Source organism: Emydura macquarii, unplaced genomic scaffold (assembly GCF_026122565.2).
Source record: "Emydura macquarii macquarii isolate MOO-44397 ecotype Brisbane River unplaced genomic scaffold, CSIRO-AGI_Emac_v2 contig_2768, whole genome shotgun sequence".
Classification (NCBI taxonomy): Eukaryota; Metazoa; Chordata; order Testudines; family Chelidae; genus Emydura; species Emydura macquarii.
This window is the reverse complement of record NW_027132905.1, coordinates 25,333,645-25,353,195: the sequence shown is the minus strand read 5'-3', so window position 1 is coordinate 25,353,195 and position 19,551 is coordinate 25,333,645. Positions and strand designations below refer to the sequence as shown.

The following is a 19,551-nucleotide window of genomic DNA, read 5'->3' as shown; positions in this document are numbered from 1 at the left end:
TCAAATGCTCTTGTTTGCTTGTTAGTTTTGCTTTTCATCAAGAGTCTTTAAAAAAAGGTTATTTTGCCCATTTCAATTGCAGTGGAGAGCAAATATAAAATATTACCCAGCTCATGCAAACCCCCTTCCCACACCCACCCTGCCACCCTTCCCACCACAAGTCCCACAAAGGCATTTAAAACATGAAGAGCTTGTCTATAAGGTGTGTTAGTGTGGCACCAGCTGGGATAGAAATTCTAGTGCACACCAGCATGTCGTGCACTAACTGGACCACGTGGACTCTGCTGGTGTGCAGCACAAGTTTCCTAGTGTGCGTTAAATAGTACCATAGGACTACATCAGTGCACACTAGAAAACTTTTAGTGCGCAGCAGCAGAATCAACTTGGGCCAGTTAGTGCACAATATGTTGTGCACTAGATTTACACTTCAGCTGATGAACCTTAACATACTATGTAGACAAGCCCTAAGTGCAGTAATACAGGTGCATTTTGGGGATGAAGGGGTCGTGTTGAGAATTATGTCACTGTGCCACTACTGTATTCTAATACTAACAAAAAGGTTTTCTTAGAGAGAGAGAAAAGGAACAAGCTGGTGAGACAAGACATGTGTCAGTGACTGAGTAGTTTTAAACATAGAGTTCAAATGTTAGACAAGCATGTTCATTATTTATTTACAAGCAGTTCTAGGAAGCCTGACAATGAAGCCCAAATGTTGTTTGCAGCTTTTGAAGACAATTGCAACATACTATTCAAATAAAAAATGAAGAGGGTGTTTGGTCATTATAATAGCCTTCTGAAATGATGCCCAGCAGGTAGGAACAGGCTGGGTGGATTTCAAAAGCTATCACGTCTTTGTGCTAAAGTATGATTTTTAGAATGGAGGGTAAATTAAACACAATAAGAGCTCCTTTGTAAGTGCTTTTGTTTTCTCTTGAGTGTTGGAGACTGAGAAAGGAAGAGATGATATCTTGACAAGCTGTTATAAAGTACTCTTAAAAATATGCATAATGGTTACAAGACTTCATGTGCAAGTTCAATAAGCAAGTCTGGGCCCTTAAAAAGCATAGTACAGAATAACTAACTGAATAGCAAAACATTTATATTTATGATGTTTCAACAAAACATTGCATTTTCTTATCATTCGGAAATATCATGGTACTGAAAGGAACTAAGAAATACTGAAAAGATGTAAGCAATACTGATAGTATGCTAAGAAAACATACAAATTAAGTGAATTTAGCAGTTCATAAGATTTGTTGTTACGGACAGAACACATGCATTAATTCTATTTAATAACAACACTTTGCACTGATAGAGAGCCCTCCAGCTGAGCCTCTCAAAGTGCTTGCCAAACAATCATAAATTCATCCTCACAGTTCCCCTGTGAGGTAAAAATCCTTACCCTCCTTTTTTACAATTGAGGGACAGATGCAGGATTTGTTGGGTCTAAACCATCCAAGACAGATGGCTCCTTTTGAAAACCTCCAGTGAAGGAGCTTCCACAACCTCCCTAGGCAGTCTGTTCCTACTGTCCTACTGTTCTTACAATTAGGAAATTTTTCCAGAGATTCAATCCAAATCTGCTATGCTATAGCTTGATCTCATTGCCTCTTATAATGACCTCTGTGGCAAGAGAGAACATCTTTTCTCCATCTTTTTTATGGCAGCCTTGTATGTCTTCAAGCCACATCTGCTTACTAAAACTGGAAAAATCCCTTCTCTCTGACCCAAGTACATCTACAGGAAAGCAAGGCAGCTTGGTTCTGTTTTTTTCATGGTTAAGAGGATTTGAGGATGTTCAGCACCTCAGAAGATACTCAGAACCTTGAATGATCAAGTCTCCCAGAACCACTCTTAGGGCTGGTTCACACTGACTGCGCGATTCGGCAGCAATCGACGGGAGTTATGCAAACTACATAGAGTAGTTTGCGTAACTGACGTCGACTGCTCAGCTTCCCTTCTACGCGCTGTTCTCACTGCGCTGAGAACAGCATTCCCGTTGGCTCAGCGCTACGCTACTTGAGGGGGTGGACTTACTCAGTCGACTTCCTGATTGATTGAGCAGGTGTCACTGACCACTCAATCGATCAAGAAAGATAGATCTGGCGGTGGCAATTTTGCCGCCATCAGTCTGAACATAGCCTTAGTAACAGTGAGTACTATTGCTGTATACCATGATTCACAGGAACCATGAACTTCAACAGTGTTGCTGTCAGACTCTCTTGCTAAAACAAGCTTATTATTTCTTCCTTAATCTGTAAATTCCTATCTTTAAGGATACATTGACCAGGTGAGTTTTTCATGTCCTCTCCAGGGGCTGAGGTGGTGTTCATCTTCTCTGCATTTGGGAACTGGCTCATCAACTGTGCTTGGAAATCTTCTCTCCGCTCATATTCCTTCCCACGGTAGATGAACACTTTGTTCTGCAAGAGACAAATACTAGGTTTCTTAGACTGGAAGGTCTTTGGGGCACAGACTGTGTGTGTGTTTATACAATGCCTAGCACAGTGAGGTCTCTTCACCTGAGTGGAATCTCTAATTGTTTCAGGAATATAAATAATTTATTATAACCCACTTCCACTAGCCACAGGAAAGTGTCACTGATTCCCCAAAGATAATGCTTCATGCTGTGAGACGGAGAGAAAATGGCAAATTTGGGATGTCCCTTTACAACAATAATAGCATTTATAGCACAATTAATTCCAAGGAGTTCTCATCTGCTGTTTAGTGTACTTGGTGTGATAAGATCGCTTGATAATACCAGAAAGGCAAGAGGCAGATGCCCTTATAAATAAGGAAACACACCCGTTCAGTGTAAATTTTTTAAGCTTGGGGCAGGGGGGATTTTATTGTTATTAAATTAAAGAAAGGCAAGTAAATAAGTATCTTAACCCAAATACCTAATACCTAAGAATAAGGTGAAATTCACTCCTGTGCAGAGGTTTTACCAAATGTCCTCCATATAACTTCAGTATGTAAGACTGGACTGGTGAAGGGGGTCCTTGTATGGCTGCTCAAGCATGAGGATGTATTTCACCCTTAATTGGAACTACCATGATATCTTATAGGTACAGCAAATGTACCTAAGGGAGGGGGATCCTCATTTAGACATGGCATCTGGACAGTGACAAATATTTCAATGCACTAATACTTTGACAGACATGATGGGCAGAAACAGCTGTCCGGGTAGCACCATAGGATCAAGACAAGCACAGTGATATTGAAAATTATAAGTGATGGTTGCTGGGATTTTCAAAGAAGCCTATGGGAATTAGGCTGACAATTGCCAGTGAAGTTCAGTTGGACTTGGGGCCTCAGTAACTTGAGTTCTTTTGAAAATACCTATTTTTACTTGTGTTCTTGACTGAGGTTCTAAGATGAAAAAAGGCAAAGAATAGATGAACAGGCATTGGGGCAGGGGGTGTTAATTAGTGTATGTGTGTTTAGATAGCTAATAGCCCTGATTCAGTGTATGTCTATACAGAGACTTAGTATGTGACAAGCTGAGGTGTAAATCTACAACGTTCTAGCTTGCCGGGCACTAACTGGCGATGCAGACCCTGCTACCTTGCACTACCAGCTCGCTAATACTCTTTGACCTGTTGCTGTAGGCAGTACCAAAGTTATAGGCAATATGTCAAAGTGCATTGTGGAACTTTCAGGGTATGTCTGCATGCAGCTGGGAGCAAGCCATCCAGTGCAGGTTGACAGATTCAAGCTAGTGCACTAAAAATAGCAGTGTGGACGTTACAGTTCAGATGGCAGTGTAACAAGATGCATCCTGATCACTGATGTTGCTGCAGCCTGGGGAAGGCTGCAGATCCAGGTGAGGGCAGCTAAACACTTTCTGGTGGGGAATTGTGAGCATCTGCATGACAATCACAGGGCTAACAAGATAATTGGGAGAGAATAAGAGAGAGGAAACAGGAACCAAGGGGCAGCTCAAGAGGAAGTCAGAAGGAAGCTCAGAGGGTGAGCTTTGGCTGGGGAGTCTACTTTTGCTGGGAGCCCTTATTGTACAGTATTACCATGTAAGAGAGAAATAAATACACACCTTGGTGCAAGACAAACACCAGGTCTGTGTGGCTGTGAAACCATCTGAACTAGCCAGGCAGTGAAGTTCACTGGGTAGAGATGGAGGTGCAGCTCCTGTGCCAAGCAGCTCCTATTCTCAAGCTTACCCAGCCTCCTGCGTCCAAGCTAGCCTGAGTCCCTGCTGGAGCTGCATCATCTACATTACTATTAGTGCACTAGTTGGAGCCAAGCTAGTGCCAATCTGTTTACTTGGTCTGGGAGGCTTGTTCCCAGATGCAGTGTAGACAAACCCTTAGTGTACAGTAGCAGGGTCCACATGACCAGTTCATGTGCAGCAAGTTAGAGCACTGTAGATTTAACCTGAGTTGGCCACACGTTAACTGTCTCTTGTCTCTCTGATAAGCCCCCAGAAGGTGTAGCTAAGGAGCAGTTTGGGTGTCCTCTTTTGTCAGATCATGATGAGAGGCACCAAAAAGTACAAGTGTGTGTGAAAATAAACTAGATTTTAAGATTTGATATGAACTCCAAGCATCATTCCATTGTTTGCTGATGTCCTGTACCTTCATTAGTCTGCCTGTGAAATATGTAACATTTGGGCAGCCTAATTCAGTATGCTGCCCTTTTACTCCATCACTAATTCTATAAGGATATTTTAGTCTGAAAGGGAATATAATCAACTTAAAAGTATTTCCATCCGAGAAAGTTTTAATGTGCTACTATAACAAATAATACTTCAGATAATTGTGAAATCTGGTGCCAATGCAGGATTAAAAGACCAATTTTCCCCAGAGACTAATTACATCTTTACTGTTTTTTAGGAGAATATAAAAATTGTTGAAGGAGAAATATACAAAATAGAGAAACTTACCCTGAGGAATGTGGGGAATCCTTGGCCATAATATCCAACAGCAAAGTAGTCTGGTTTAGGCCTCAGAATTTTCATGATGTTTTCATAAAATTTAGCTTGTTGAATCTGAAAGCAAAAATGATGATTTCTCATTCCTGTTCTTTCCTGTTCTCTCAGCCTCATAATATTTTAAGGAAAATGGTTTCTATATTTAACTCACTACTGAGATTTAAAAAAAAAAATAGCAAGCACAGGTTAGCATCCAGTCATTCTTTACATAGTCTTCTTGTGCCACATTAATTGTTTTATAATTTGTGAATGCAAGTATAATACACAATTAAATTAAATGCACACAGTTCAATTTATATTGTTTGATCCCAAAGTCAGGTGTATCCCTAATCAATAAGTGTGGAAACAAGCTGTCAAACACCTCAGAGTTATACTATGTGGGATCTATAGTAGCTAGTTCAACTTCATTGATGAGGTTAGTGAAATAACAAGCTTGAAAATGTTTCATGTCCTTAATGCAGCTTGGCAAGGATTGGGCCAACCCTTCATCGCAATGCTAGAAGTGGGGTGTAAGGGGCCGTACACTATAGTGAGTTGAGAAGAGTGGAAGAATGTTAGTATACTTACAGGTTAGCTTCATGATTTTATTTACTGTGTTTTCAAGTATAATACTGTGTTTAGTATAGGCTTTGTAAATGTGATCTGCAAAAGATCTTTTTTTTAAATAAGGGTTGTATCTTTTTTATTTATGACGTATAAAGGAAGTCTAAAAAAAAAATGCATGTGAGAGGGTGGTGGGGGTTCTTCCAGATTTGCTTTTCACCTTAAACATTTCAGGAATATGACATTTTGATTCCCCTGGAAGATCTCTTGGAAACTTCAGGGATGTTCCTTTTGAGCTCTAACACCTTCACTGAAATGGCAAAGGCTTCTTTATTCAAAATATGGATTAGCTATTGAGGTTAAATATGTGTTAATAAAAACAAAACACGCTGGGTTTTAAATAGCCTGCCTAAAAATTCTCTCCTCGCTCAGTTTCTCAGCTTTCATTCTATTGGCTCTTGTGATGGCACCACTTCACTAGTTCTTCTGTCACCACAGACTCTTCCAGGTTTGACAGGATTTGAAATTCTAATGTAAAAAGCATACCAGGGGAAAAATACTTTCATACTTTCTTTCTATATCATAAAGAAGCCAAAAAAAAAAAAAGCACAAGCCTATATTATATCCTTTAGATAATTTTAAAACCCTGCAGTCAATTAATGCAAGGTAATAACTCCAGGGATTTGCTTTGTCTCATATCACCTTATTGCTAGAATAGTGTAAAATGATTAAATATGCATATATAACAATTAACTACTTTTATAAGTTCTCTCTTTTGCACAGGAACTTTATTATTTAATTTGTCAGATGTCAGGGTCTGATCTGTGAAAAAGCAAAGAATGCGAAATGATCTGAAAATCAATATAGATCACAAACTCCTATGTACTCTTCAAAAACCTGTCTACTTATCTACCATTTGAGAGTTCAAAATATTCCTTTATGATCCTGAAATGTTTTGGAGAGTCGTGTATGTTCTTACCAGGTTCTGACTTAGAAGTTCATAGTCAAAAACTTCCATTTCATACTGCTCTGCCAGTTCTTTGCATAAGAATATTGATTCTTCCCACATCTGCAAAGCAATGACATATTTTAAAGTAAAATTACACAGGTACAATCCACCACCAGCAAATAAGGTTTTAAGGCATCATTGTTTAACTACAGATCCTTATTGATTAGATGTCTTTAAGTTGCAATCATTTATTAACTGCACATGTAGAATGGAAGACTAAAGGCAACTGTAATTCCAGTACAGCAGCTTAATGTGCAGAATGAAAATATTTTATGGTTCGTTAGCAATAGGAGCAAGTGAGTCTCCTTTACACTTAAAAGACCACCTCAAAAAATCATCTGACCTTTCAGAAATGCTATATAACAAATGTAAGTCAGATATGTCCATAAAGAGTTGTGTATCCTGCAAACACAGGGACAGCATCTCCAAGTTCCCCCAACCCCACATTATATTGTGCTTCCTAAGGGCCCAATCCTGTAACCTATGCTCCTATGGGTAGGGCTTACTCAGGTGAAAAGTCCTATTCAGCTAAAGGATCTTGAGACCTATACCACTGCCTGCCCTCGAGGCAGCAGCTTATTTCATTCCTCACAACATAATTTCTGTCTTAAAAAGAAACATTTACCAAACATTCCAGTCTGCTAAGGGCATGTTGCTGTGAGCCTCACACGGTGATCTTAAAGCAGCTGGAGACAGCAGGTGAATAACTCCCCCTCTGCAGAAAGACTGTGCACTAGCAGAGAGTTGGCTCTTCTGGGCCATACACCCCCTGCCTCAGCCCACATAAGGGAAAGGAGGGAACATGCTGGGGATGGGGGTGACAGGGAGAGCTCTGCTATATTTGATCCTCCACTGGACTGGAACCTGGAGTAGAAGGTGGGCCTGGGTTCCCTTGCCAGCCACTAAGGGCATGGTAGCGAATGGGAAAACTGCTTGAGACTGCTAGTGAGGAGAGAGACTTTGAAAGACTTTGTACCCAAGAAGGGAGAATGCTAAGTGACCTAGCTGGAGGGCTAAGTCACAAAGAGAATGTTGTGGGTCCTGGAGTGAGAGACAAAGTCCGAACAACGGCGTGCAAACCATGGAAGGAGGCGTTTGTCTTGAGCTAATCTTCAGAGTGACCAGCAGGAGATGACAGGTTCAATCACAAAGTCAAAGGGATCTTGACTATTGGACACCAAAGGTGCAGGTGCAGAATCAGGATGTAAAATAAGGTATTAGAAGTCTATAGAATCATAGGTTTAGAAGAGACAACAAGGCGTCATCTAGTCTAACCCCCTGCCAGGATGCAAGATTTGTTGAATCTAAACCATCCAAGACAGATGGCTATTCAGGCTCCTTTTGAAAACCTCCAGTGAAGGAGCATCCATGACCTCCCTAGGCAGTCTGTTCCATTGTCCTACTGTTCTTACAGTTAGGAAGTTTTTCCTGAAATTTAATCTAAATTTGCTATGCTTTAATTTGAACCCATTGCCGCTTGTCCTCTGTAGCAACCGAGAATTACTTTTCTCCATCTTTTTTAGAGGCAGCCTTTCAAGTACTTGAAAACACTTATATCCTCCCTTAATCTCCTCTTTTCCAAACTGAACATACCCAGTTCCTTCAGCCATTGCTCATATGGCTTGCATTCCATCCCTTTCATCTTCTTTGCACTCGCCTTTGGATCCTTTCCAGTTTCGCTACATCATTTCTATATATTGGTGACCAAAACTGGACATGGTACTCCAGCTGAGGCCTAACCAGTGCTGAGTACCACAGTACTATCACCTCCCAAGACTTATATGCTATCCCTCTGTTAATGCAACCTACAATTGAATTTGTTTTTGTTTGTTTGTTTTTTTGGAACAGCATCACATTATTGACCCATGCTGAGGTTGTGATCCATCACAACTCCCAGATCCTTCTCAGCAGTGTTGCTGCCAAAGCCAGTCCCTTCCCCCTTCTCCCTCCCACAATCTGTATTTGTGCATTCGGTTTTTCTTCCCTAAATGTAGCACCTTACCATTTCATCTTTGTGGAATTTCATTTTGTTGTCTATAGTCCAGTTCATCAAGACTCTTCTGAATTTTAGCTTTATCCTCCAAAGTATTAGCAAGCTCCCAAGCTTGGTCTCATCTGCAAACTTGCCTACTATTTATTTCTTAGTTGGTTGAAATCCACCTTTCCAAAGACCAGTGTCCTTGTTTTATTATTCTTATGTCCTCCTTTCCATAAGATCTTGAATTCTATGAGATCATGATCACTTCCTCCCACGTTCTCGATCACTTTCACGTTTGCAACTAATTCATCTCTGCTGGTCAAAATCAGATCCTCCCCTATTCATTTTCTCAATTTTCTGAATCAGAAAGTTGTCCCTTATACACACTAAGAATTTGCAGGACATTCTGTTTTGCTGCAATAGTCTTCCAACAGATATCAGGGAAATTAAAATTCCCCATTAATACTAGCTCATATGCATTAGCTAATCTTGTTACCTGCTTGTGGAGTGACTCATCCACCTCTTTCTGATTTTGTGGTCTATAATAGACCCCTACCTTAAATATACAATTTGTGTGTTGACCATTTGTCTAACACCACATCTGTCTCTCTGAAATATACTGTGTATTTTGAGGGATAAGACAGCATAATGGATGAAAAAGAACTGAATGAACCATATCCATTTCTTGTTAATGGAAAATTAATTGTATGTTTGATTATTTTTGTTGGGCAACACACAACATTTCATTCTTTTGCCTAAGCTAGCAAACAAACAAACATTGGCCTTTTTCCGTTGTATATTTATATAATATTTATTAAAAAGGAGGTGGCTATAATGAATCTCCTTTTAGATTAAATGTTTATTTGTGACCCACATTTACAAACCAATTTCACACACTAGCCAAACCGATGTTTTCTTATGCCAAAATGATTGTTAAAAGTCATTGTTGCATAAAGTAACAGTAGAATTGTTAAAAACAGTTACCTTTCCCTTGTCAAAGTATTCTATAATTTTTTCATACAAATTCTCTTTCAACTGTCGATGGGTCTGTGAGCACTGGAATTCTGTTTGCATAACTTGAGGTGAACACTGTTCATCGGACCACTGTGAAAAAAACATTAGAAAATACCATACTTTTGAGTAGCTTCTTCTGTATTTCCCTAACATCTAGAGAGTAGGAAATGCCACAGCTAGGATTTAAATTTTTCAACATGTTGCTGAATAACTATTTCATGTTGATAACTAGGGTTGGTCAAAAATTTTTGGATGGAACAGTTTATTGTCAAAAAATGTAGGTGATGCAGAAACATGTAGATTTTGATTAAATGCTCTGATGAGGGAAAAGTCAAAATATTTTTTTGATAGTATTTCAATTCTTTTTTGACTTTTCATCATATTACAAATTTTACAATTATGTATATATGTATATATAAAATATAGATTAATATAATATAAAAGCTGAACAAAATGTATTGAAATGTCCCTATTGAAACAAAATGTTTCAATGGTCCTGAATTGAAATTTTTCAATTTTCATTTCTTGGGAAATTTGAGCTTTTGTATCAATTTAGAACTTTTTTGGGGGGTGGTAGTGGGAGGGAGGATTTCAGAATTTTCCACAGAATAGAAATTCTCATTTCCAACCAGCTCTATTAGTCACATCAGATACTTAGCTAGATTGAAAATAAGAATCAGTTATGAAAGCAGGCAGAGGGAATCATTTGATAATACGACCTCTGTAATTTAAAAAAAAATGTTAATATGCCCATATTGAGCTGCCAGAGACAAATTTAATTATGACCCAATATTGCATGTAGGCTTCCAATCTATTCCTAATTTGGAAATTGAGAGTACAGTAAGATCAGACAAATGGCCGTAATTATGGAGGGTTAAGTTACTCTAAAAGTCACATACCCTGTCTTCATATTATTAGCTGAAGCTATTTTTAATCACAATTTTTAATTACCAATACATAATTTTAAACATCAGCTGAGAATATCTATTATTTCTTCTCAGTAAGAATGCTCTAATTTTAATTAAATGTCACTGTATTTTCAACTCCCAGGAAATTAGAATGCTACTAATGAAATCATTAATAGAAAGTCTTTTTTATATATGTAATCTGTTTTACACAATAAATCACACACAGAAAGACAGACACACATACATATATTTCTAAATCAGAAAGTTGCACCAGCTCATTATATTCAAATAAGAACAGCAGACTAACCTTCAAGAGCGAGGTGTGGAGTAGAAGGGCATATGCAGCTTCTGTATAATTCTCACAATCTAAATGAAGATCTCGCAATTTATACAAGTACCTGTTAGAGGGGAAGAAAATCAGAGTTTAAAAGTACAGATATTTTTCTGGCAAAATGCATTCATGGCTTGCACACACAAGCACCCAGGGTGAAACTCTCCACAAAAATAATTAAATATGCCATGGAGTAACCACCCTTAGAGAATTTAAGGTTCCTGGGAGAGAAGATATTAACTAACTCTTGTTTTTCTGGGCCATTAGATTTGACTGAGCTTCCTTTGTGTTGGGGAGCATCTGCACAAATGCAGAGTTAACAGTCTGATCACCCTTACCAAAGTAACTGCTGTGCCTGCCCCTGTGTGGGTAAAACTGGAGCAAATGTGTCTGTTACACATCTCATGTTCCCCAGCATTTAAAAACCTTGGTGCAATCTGGAGGATTATTAAAAATAGTTGCCTTTTGACTGCTGCCAATGACCTGCCATTATTATATGAATTGTTCATTGTTTTTCCTGTGCTATTTTGCCCTCATTTTATGTGGATGTTACATTTTGCCCATGTAAATGCCATAGATAATACTCAAGTTAGAAAAAACATTGGTCCAGCTCCTCAGCTGTGGTTGAGGAGTGCACAGCACAGTACAACATTGAAGAGCAGGGAGGCTGTTTGCAGATGGCTTGCTCCAATCCTGAGCTGTCTATGCACCAGGATAGTTTTCTAGCATAATTTCTAGTATAATTCAGAGCAGCCTACACCAACTGCCAGTGCACCTAAGGGTCTATTGTGACAAAGCTCGGTATAACCATGGCCGAGCCACATCCCCTCCACCAATGGGGAGGGGAAGCGTGACCTAGTAAATGATTGTCTCTGCACAGGAAGAGAGAATAAGGCTCTAATAAGCTTAGACACAATGTAAAGTCAGGGACATGCTAGAAAAGTTGTGCTGGTATAGATATAGCTCCAGCAGGAAACTATTAAACTTGTAATTTAATGTTGTATGTAATGCTGCATATTTAGCACACTCTGTAGTCTGAGCACATACTACAAAACTGGAAAGAGTTTCTCTGTCTCTCTAAATGTTTGATATGCTTTGTCTCCAACTTAATAGCCAACTATATTTTCTTTATTAAAGAGAATGCAATGATTCAGTCAAATAAACTTTATTCTGGAAAAATGAAGAGCTGTTGATAAATATGTATAATGGAATCTAACTTTCTGAAAGCTAAGTAAACAATCAATTAAAAAGTATACATAAGCCTAAGGATATTATGGACTCATTGTGGATGATGAGCTACCAGGGGTATAAACACAAATCCATATAGTTTGCGGAAGACAGCGTGCATAGAAAGAATATTACTGCACTCTTCAAACAAAAATCAATAGAGCAATTACCATACCTTATATACATCCCTTCACGGTTAATGTCTTTGTAGAAATTCTAGAGGGGGAGGGGGAAGAAATGATTACAGTGTTATTTCCAATCTCTTATTAAAATACTTTTCAGGACCAAATTACTCATGCTAAGGATTTTTTTCTTTTAAATTGTATAGAAACAGACAGTACAGAAAACAGAATACAATTCTATATTTTGACACATTTTATCATTAAAATTTAAAGCTTAAATTATGAATATCACAGTTTGTGATATACATTTATTTATAAACATTCTCAGTTAAAACCTGATAATACAGCTTCTTCAATCAACGTTTTAGCTCCACTTGTCAGGCCACTGTACTTTCAAGCCTTCCCCTCTCCCTAGCCCTCTTGCTGTTAGATGCTGGGACAAGATAGAAAGAGGAAGGAGAGCCCCTTGGCTGGCTACAAATAGGGGTGGGTTTCCACAGTTCTATCCAACCAGTCCATGGCTGCTTTAAGGAGGTCAGAAGAAAGTGTTTCCTGATATTTACCTGTTCCCTATCTGGGACTGGGAGAAGAGTTGGGAGTGTATGTGGATTTTTCCTTCCTGTGAATAACTCCAATGCCTGCTGTTATTGCTGCTGCTGCTTCTCAGAACTTTGCTATGCAACAGCAACAGTAGCACTGTGTGAGTAGGATATTTTACCAGTTTCACTGCCATTTCTGGACAGGCCAGAGTATCATCGATTTCACTTTGCTGCTGCCTGGTGAAGTTATGAGCAGCAGCAGTGGCACTGTCTGCAGTCTGTCTGCAGACTCAGGAAGACAATACTGCATCCGTTCAGATTTGGAAGGGTCTCCCCACAACATAAGGGTAGAAAACGTTTTTAAATCTGAAATTTTAAACTCTGCATAAATTGATGTCTTAAGTCACTCATTTCCCTCAGCAAGCTTTACACTCCACCATTGGTGAATGGATTTTTGAAGCCCTTCTCCATTCTTATACTTTATTTTGCAAGGAAGCACATACCAATAAGTTGACAGTGCAGCTCATGCGGTTGTCCTTACTCTCATCATTCATCACTGCTCGGTAATCCAGTAGTTTTTCCAAAAGGCCTTTTACTAGGTTTACAAAATTTTCAACTGTCTTGGAAATGTCAGGATACTTTGAAGAACACTCCATAAGTCTGCAAACAAAGAAAGTAAGAAAATTGCTTTACAGCTATGTGAGAACAGGCACACCCTGAGCTGAAATGCCTTGGGCGCAAACAATAACTATATTACAGTATTGATAATAAAACAGGCACAGAGAGTGTTTGAACTTCCCTTTGTGGTTTGATAATCTAGACATCAAAGTCAGCTGAGGAGCAAGTCTAGACAAAGAATGGAACATTTACTTTTCTTGTCTAAAACACAACTACAGTTTCAATGGGGTCTGTATATGTATGTGCTTTGCTGGGGTCCCATTATTTCCCATTCCCCTTTACTATTTGCAATGTCAACATGTTACAGAAACCCTCCCTCTACATCAGTCCAGACATCAGACAGAAAGGGTTGCTGGAGGACACTGTGGCAGTCGAGTATAGTATCACCAATGCCATTAGCAGATGGTTTGGTGAGTTTAGAAGCCAAATCAGTATTCCAGCTGTATCTTCAATGTATTTATCCTTCCATACATTCCATCCTGTGAGGTAAGGAAATGCTATCATCCCCATTTTTTAGATGAGGAAGAGGGGCTAAAGACTGTCTGAAGTCATACACATAGTACAGTAAATTCCACTGGAAAATAATGAACACATTAGCAGTTGCAAAATGCTCACTGAAATTGCATTGTGTGGCTAATATTGAGTTGTTACCATGCTATAACATGTATAATTATTGATCTCTCAATATTTCATTAGCAATTTTAAATTTATATGCAAAGATATTTTGTAGTTTTATGTTGTTCGTTAGGACTATTATTTGAATCTGCACTACAGATTTTTCTTTAAGTGATGGTTCCTCTGTGGATTCCATCGTGGGATTCCATCAAGACTTCCACACATGTACATATTCATATTAAAAAGTTCTCTTCTCGAAAATGTCCTACAAAATTTTTTTTTTATCTAGAATGGAACATCAGTGAAATCCTGCAGCCAGCCCTTATTCAGGCAAAATTGCAATGGTTTGTTCTTTTGTTTTTGCCCAAGGGCTGAAAGATCAGGTTAAAAATGTGCCATTCCTTCTCTTTCTACCCCCACTCTCTGTGTATGTATACACTCATACATTGTGCAATGGGAAAAGCAGGGAAAGAAAGAGGAGAAGGAGACTTTGATAACTGGTATGGACTGACTGTGCTGAATGATTAACTGCAGTGCTTTAGGAAAACAACTACAAGAAATTGCATAAGACATAAAAAACATTGCAAAACAGGATGTTAATTACTAATATCTGCAGGTGTATGCCCTGAATCAGCAAAGAGCTTAGAGTACATGCGTAATTTTAAATGTAAGCATGTGTAATAGGATGCAAGCATAAGCTTAACCACTTTATCGAATCGGCATCTGAATGTTACCATGAAATATATTTCAAAGCAAAATAATTATTCCTTCACTTATCTGCAAGACCACACTTTTTGATTCTGTGGTTCTTAGACTTGATGACATCACTAATACCAGAATCAAACTAAGGAATCCCATCTTCCTGCCATTGTTTAGATATTAGTGATGTCACCAATTTTTGCGGGCGGAGCAGAACTCTGAACTGAGTTCCTGATAGGTAAGTGAGAGAGTAGGGATTTTCAGCTTTTGTTTTAAAGTGTGTTTATTTTTAATATTTCTGTTATTTTCTTAACGTCAAAAATTGACAGAAGCCAGCATACCCTGCATTTTCTCTTCAACAATGCTTTACAATAGTGGAAAGCAAACACTACAGGGCACCACTGTTTGGACAACAGAATAGTATTTTTCATTTAATGTGTACATGTCACAACTGATTGCCATTTTAGGATCATCAAAACTCAGCATAATGTTTTCATTCCAAGAAAAAGTAAGTTTGCATTCTGTGTGAGTGATGGCAGAAGTGGGCTCTCAGAAGAAGAGATGAATATAGTTCAACTTTTAAATCCTAGATTTGATTTTAAAAATGCTGAGTCTTCCTAAAATAAGGGACATTGATATTGTCCAAATTCTGCACTTAGCCTGCATTTACCTCAGTGTGAATAACAACTTCAAGTCATCCTGGATTTACACCAATGAAACCAAGAGCAGAATTATGCTCACTAAAGCCATGTCTACACTAGAGATCATACAGCAGCACAGTTGTAGCAATGCAGCTGTGCCACTGTAAAATCTCTCATGTAGTCGCTGTATGGTGAGGGGGGAGAGCTCTTCCGTCAACATAATTAAACCAACCCCAATGATCAGCAGTTGCTATGTCAGCGGAAGAAGCTCTCACTGCGCTGTCCACACTGATGCTTCTATTGCTGTAACTTATGTTGCTCCGGGGTGTGAAAAAACACACCCCGGAGTGACATAAGTTATAACAACAACAGTGGTAGTGTAGACATAGAGCTCTCAAAGCATGAACTGATTTTGTCACATAACCCACAGTTTAATACCATGTCTGTGTTTAATAATTATTGGCTACAGATATTACTCTTAGATCATAAATGCTGGAAAAATGATATGATGAATCAGTAGGTTTCTACTATTTGCCACCCAGAGTACTGAGTTTGTAAACAACGTGTTCAAAAGTACTGAAGTTTGAAACAATGTGGTCTTATGGGTTAGCACAAGGTAATAAATACACCTGACTGGCTGCATTGAGTTCTAGGAAAAATAATACCACTAGATCTGTGTGAAACCCTCTGGCTTTAGCTTGCACAAAGTTTCAAGGACTCTATTTGGGAATGTGAACCAAAGTTTGCCATAAAAGCATCTCATCTTATCCCAAATCTCAAACCAGAGTCTTGGACACAATTCTGTAATCTGGTGAGTGGAATCCTGAAGCTTAGCCAGATCATGAAATACTTGCAGCAGCTTTGAGAAATATCCTACTGAAATATTTTAATGCTGAGTGTCATATTCTAGGTATCTATAAATTCTGAAAGACCAAAATATCAGTTAATCTAGTCATTATCATCTGCTTTATCTCCACAGTAAATCACCTTTTTCTAAAAATTTCTGCCCTTGAGAATCACTAGGCTACTATGTGAATTATAGTGGGGGTTCCAAGCTCTGACCATGGCATAAAGTATAATTTTGTGAGAAGTGTTATACACTGAAACTAAGAAAGTTTCTTTGAAATTTAGATTTTTGTTAAACTCTTTGAAATTTTTTATTAATTTATAAGCTTTGTAGAATATGGAATTCTTGCTAAAGAGGACTTCTAAAAGTTTTTCACAAGTGTTTTATAGGTGTGCTTAAACAAAAAATGTTAAAGCAAATATGATTAATCTTGTAATTTAAAAGAAAAATAACTGCTCAACCACTGAACTCAATTTATTTCGTTAATGAGTTCTTTTCCTGTAATTTTCCAAAATATGGACGGGAATGTCATCTAGTGACTGAGTAAGGCAACTAGGAATCAGAATTATCCAACACTATTCTTTGCTTTGCTAATATGAAGTGTGGCGAGTGGGCCTATTCCACCCTGTGGGTCCTGCCGGTGGTGCTTCTGGGAGGGGAGGGGGCTCGGTCCTGCCCTCTACCCCGGGCCCCGAGCCAGGGACCCTGCGAGGAGTGGTCTCACACTGCTTAGTCCCTGAGACCAACTACCTTCCCTGGGTCACCTGTCCGTGGCCCCACTGCTTGTGGCCTGCTCCCTGGTACCAGTGTGAAGGGTTGTTCTGCCTTCCCCAGCTGGAACCTCTCTGTCTCTGGTATGGTGGCAGCAACGGGTGATAGTCCCAAGCTCTGCAGCTGCGGCAGGGCAGGGCAGGGCAGGGCAGGGCAGGGCAGCTCCGCTTTCTCTCCTCCAGCTGTTAACTCCCTTTCAGCCCTCCTGGCCTACCTGAAGTGGAGGCTTTTAACTGCTGGGGTAGTTTCTTTGATAGACTCCAGGTAGCCTAATTGGCCCAATTGCCTTGAATTAGCCCCAGCTGGGTTACCCAGGGAATAGGGCTTTATGGAGTTTGGGGCTAATATACATGCCTTCTAGCACCCTTTCATAGCCATCTGGTCTGGCCCGTCAGGTCTAACCCAGATACCCAGAAGGTATCTGACTTAGACAAATCACTTAACATGGGTATCACAGTTTATCCATCTGAAAAAGGGGAAGGAAAACAATGTGTTGATATCCCCAGATTAAAAGTTCTATATAAACACACAAATTGCTATTATACTAGCTTTAATTTGTGTACTTTTCACAGCCTTCTCTTCCCTTATTTACCTAATGCTGCCCTATAGACAATTCCTATCTAATGATTAAACACAGTATACTGTTGAGTTTTGGAATGTGGCATCAGACACATCAAACCTCAAATTCTCTCCTCATGTCTGTTTTGGTTACAAGGAGAAATGATGGACAGACAAATCACCAGCTGTAACAGTTCCTTGTAGTCACTGATCTCTACCATATTTAATAGGTAAAAATTTTTTGTAACTCTGACGCATGTCATAGGACTGGGGCCAGGGGCTAGAAATCAGTGTCTTACCAACATTATTACATGTTACATATCACACCTTTATTACATGGTGTCAAAATAAAGCCAAACCCTTGATTAAACAGCACAAATGAAGTCATGTGAACTGTTCACACTGGAAGGGACATAACAGTGAGGTCATTGAAACCCTTTCAAATTTTTCTGGAAACAAATAATAATGCAGGAAAATCATCCCTACAGTAAATGCAGTGGCACAGGAGATCTACAGTGCATTATAGTGGGGGTCATAAAGGGAATTGCAAACTGTTGAACAGAGTCATTCAAAATATCAAGAATACTGTGGGGTCTACACAAGAAAGTCACTTGGAAAACGCTTATTTTCTTTATAAAAAATCAGCTTGCAGGTGAGACTATTGATCATTATGTAACAGACCCGCATACTGAAGTTGTCACATCAGTTTCAGCACACTTTCAAAACTATAAATACTTGTGCATTTTGAAGGACCAACTGTATAGAGAAAAAGCAAAACATCTGCTTTCTCAATGCACGCTTTGAGATATACAAGTTTAAGCTACTTCCTTTTAAGATTGCCTCAGATCTTTAGGTATCTGCATGTGGTGGCAGTAACTGTTGATGATGTGACATACAGAGAAAATAACCACCATCACAATGAAAGACTGCAAAACTAGAGCCTTAAATTGAACACAAACAAATGATAGATTGGGGTGTACGTGCTTAGTTACGTAGGACACATAATGGAGTTTAGCTGGACCCAGTGTAGTATGGAAAAATCCCAAAACAAGGACTCAGAGAGATCTAGGGACATGTTAGAATATCCAAGCAAATTCATCAGGTGTTCTACTCAGAATGCTGGTTGGAGAGAATATAGAATGATACTGAGTTGATTGCTAAATGACATTAAAAAAAAGTTGTCATGGAAAACCAGTATTGGAATATTTTAAGATTAACAAAGGCCAAGATCACTGATGATACAAATGCACATGGATTGGAGGCTGACTTGCAAGATGAGCTCCTGCTTCTAAGGAAACCATTGTACAAAACAGAGACATTAGAAAAAAATCATGAAAGTGCACATACACATATTAAATATGAAATACATGCAAAGAAGAAGCTTCTGATAGTAGAAATACTTCCAAGAACACCTGGGACTAGTGAAAGCAAGGCACTGCATGATTAGGAGTTTAAAGTAATTATGACTAAAATTCTATTAATGTTTGAAGCAGAATTTGAGAAGCTCAAATGAGAAACCCAAATGTCCCAAGCTTGAGAAAGTAATTCTATAGGGATGGCCAAAAGAAAAAGGCTAGGCACTTCCAAGCATGAAGAGTTACTGGAACTATAATATTTAATTGCAGCAAATTATGGTCACTGTCATTATAATTCACAGCATAAGGTTGGAAATATTAAGCCTACCCTCCTTCAGTACCTGTATGAGTACTGAGAATGGTAAGAAAAATGGCCCAAGATACTCTGTTGTTGCCATGAATAAATGTTGTCAATTAAAAATAAAGTATCCAGTGTGAAAATGTGAAATACAGGAAAGGGAATGCAAAAAGAACTACTAAAAAACCCCATGAGATTCCTGAATATCCGTGATCCAAGGGTATGCAGAGCCATTTGAATTAAACAGAAACAGTTCTCTCTCATTTAGTGGTCAGCTTCTTATATTTTCTTAGAAATTAAACTGTAGAAAAATACACCAAAAAATCAACCCACTGACATTGCAATGGGCAAAACCATTTACCAGTTGCACTTTGTGCCTTATTTCTAGTCTCATCTTAAACAGGTGTCTCTTGGATTCTGTGTAATGGATTTATATTTCAATGAAATTACCTGTTTTGGGGGTAGAA

General features: G+C 38.8%; 1 protein-coding gene across 2 annotated transcripts in view; it reads right to left on the bottom strand.

The window, feature by feature from the left end:
- DOCK2 (dedicator of cytokinesis 2) overlaps positions 1 to 19,551 on the bottom strand; it is a 407,820-nt gene that overhangs the window by 31,208 nt on the left and 357,061 nt on the right. For both annotated transcript variants that reach the window (XM_067566685.1, XM_067566686.1), the window contains exons 31-37: positions 13,126 to 13,282; positions 12,137 to 12,177; positions 10,711 to 10,801; positions 9,466 to 9,585; positions 6,474 to 6,563; positions 4,904 to 5,008; positions 2,282 to 2,423 (exon numbers count right to left, since the gene is read on the bottom strand). In XM_067566685.1, the coding sequence (XP_067422786.1) occupies positions 2,282 to 2,423; positions 4,904 to 5,008; positions 6,474 to 6,563; positions 9,466 to 9,585; positions 10,711 to 10,801; positions 12,137 to 12,177; positions 13,126 to 13,282 (746 nt within the window). The remainder of the gene's footprint in view (positions 1 to 2,281; positions 2,424 to 4,903; positions 5,009 to 6,473; positions 6,564 to 9,465; positions 9,586 to 10,710; positions 10,802 to 12,136; positions 12,178 to 13,125; positions 13,283 to 19,551) is intronic.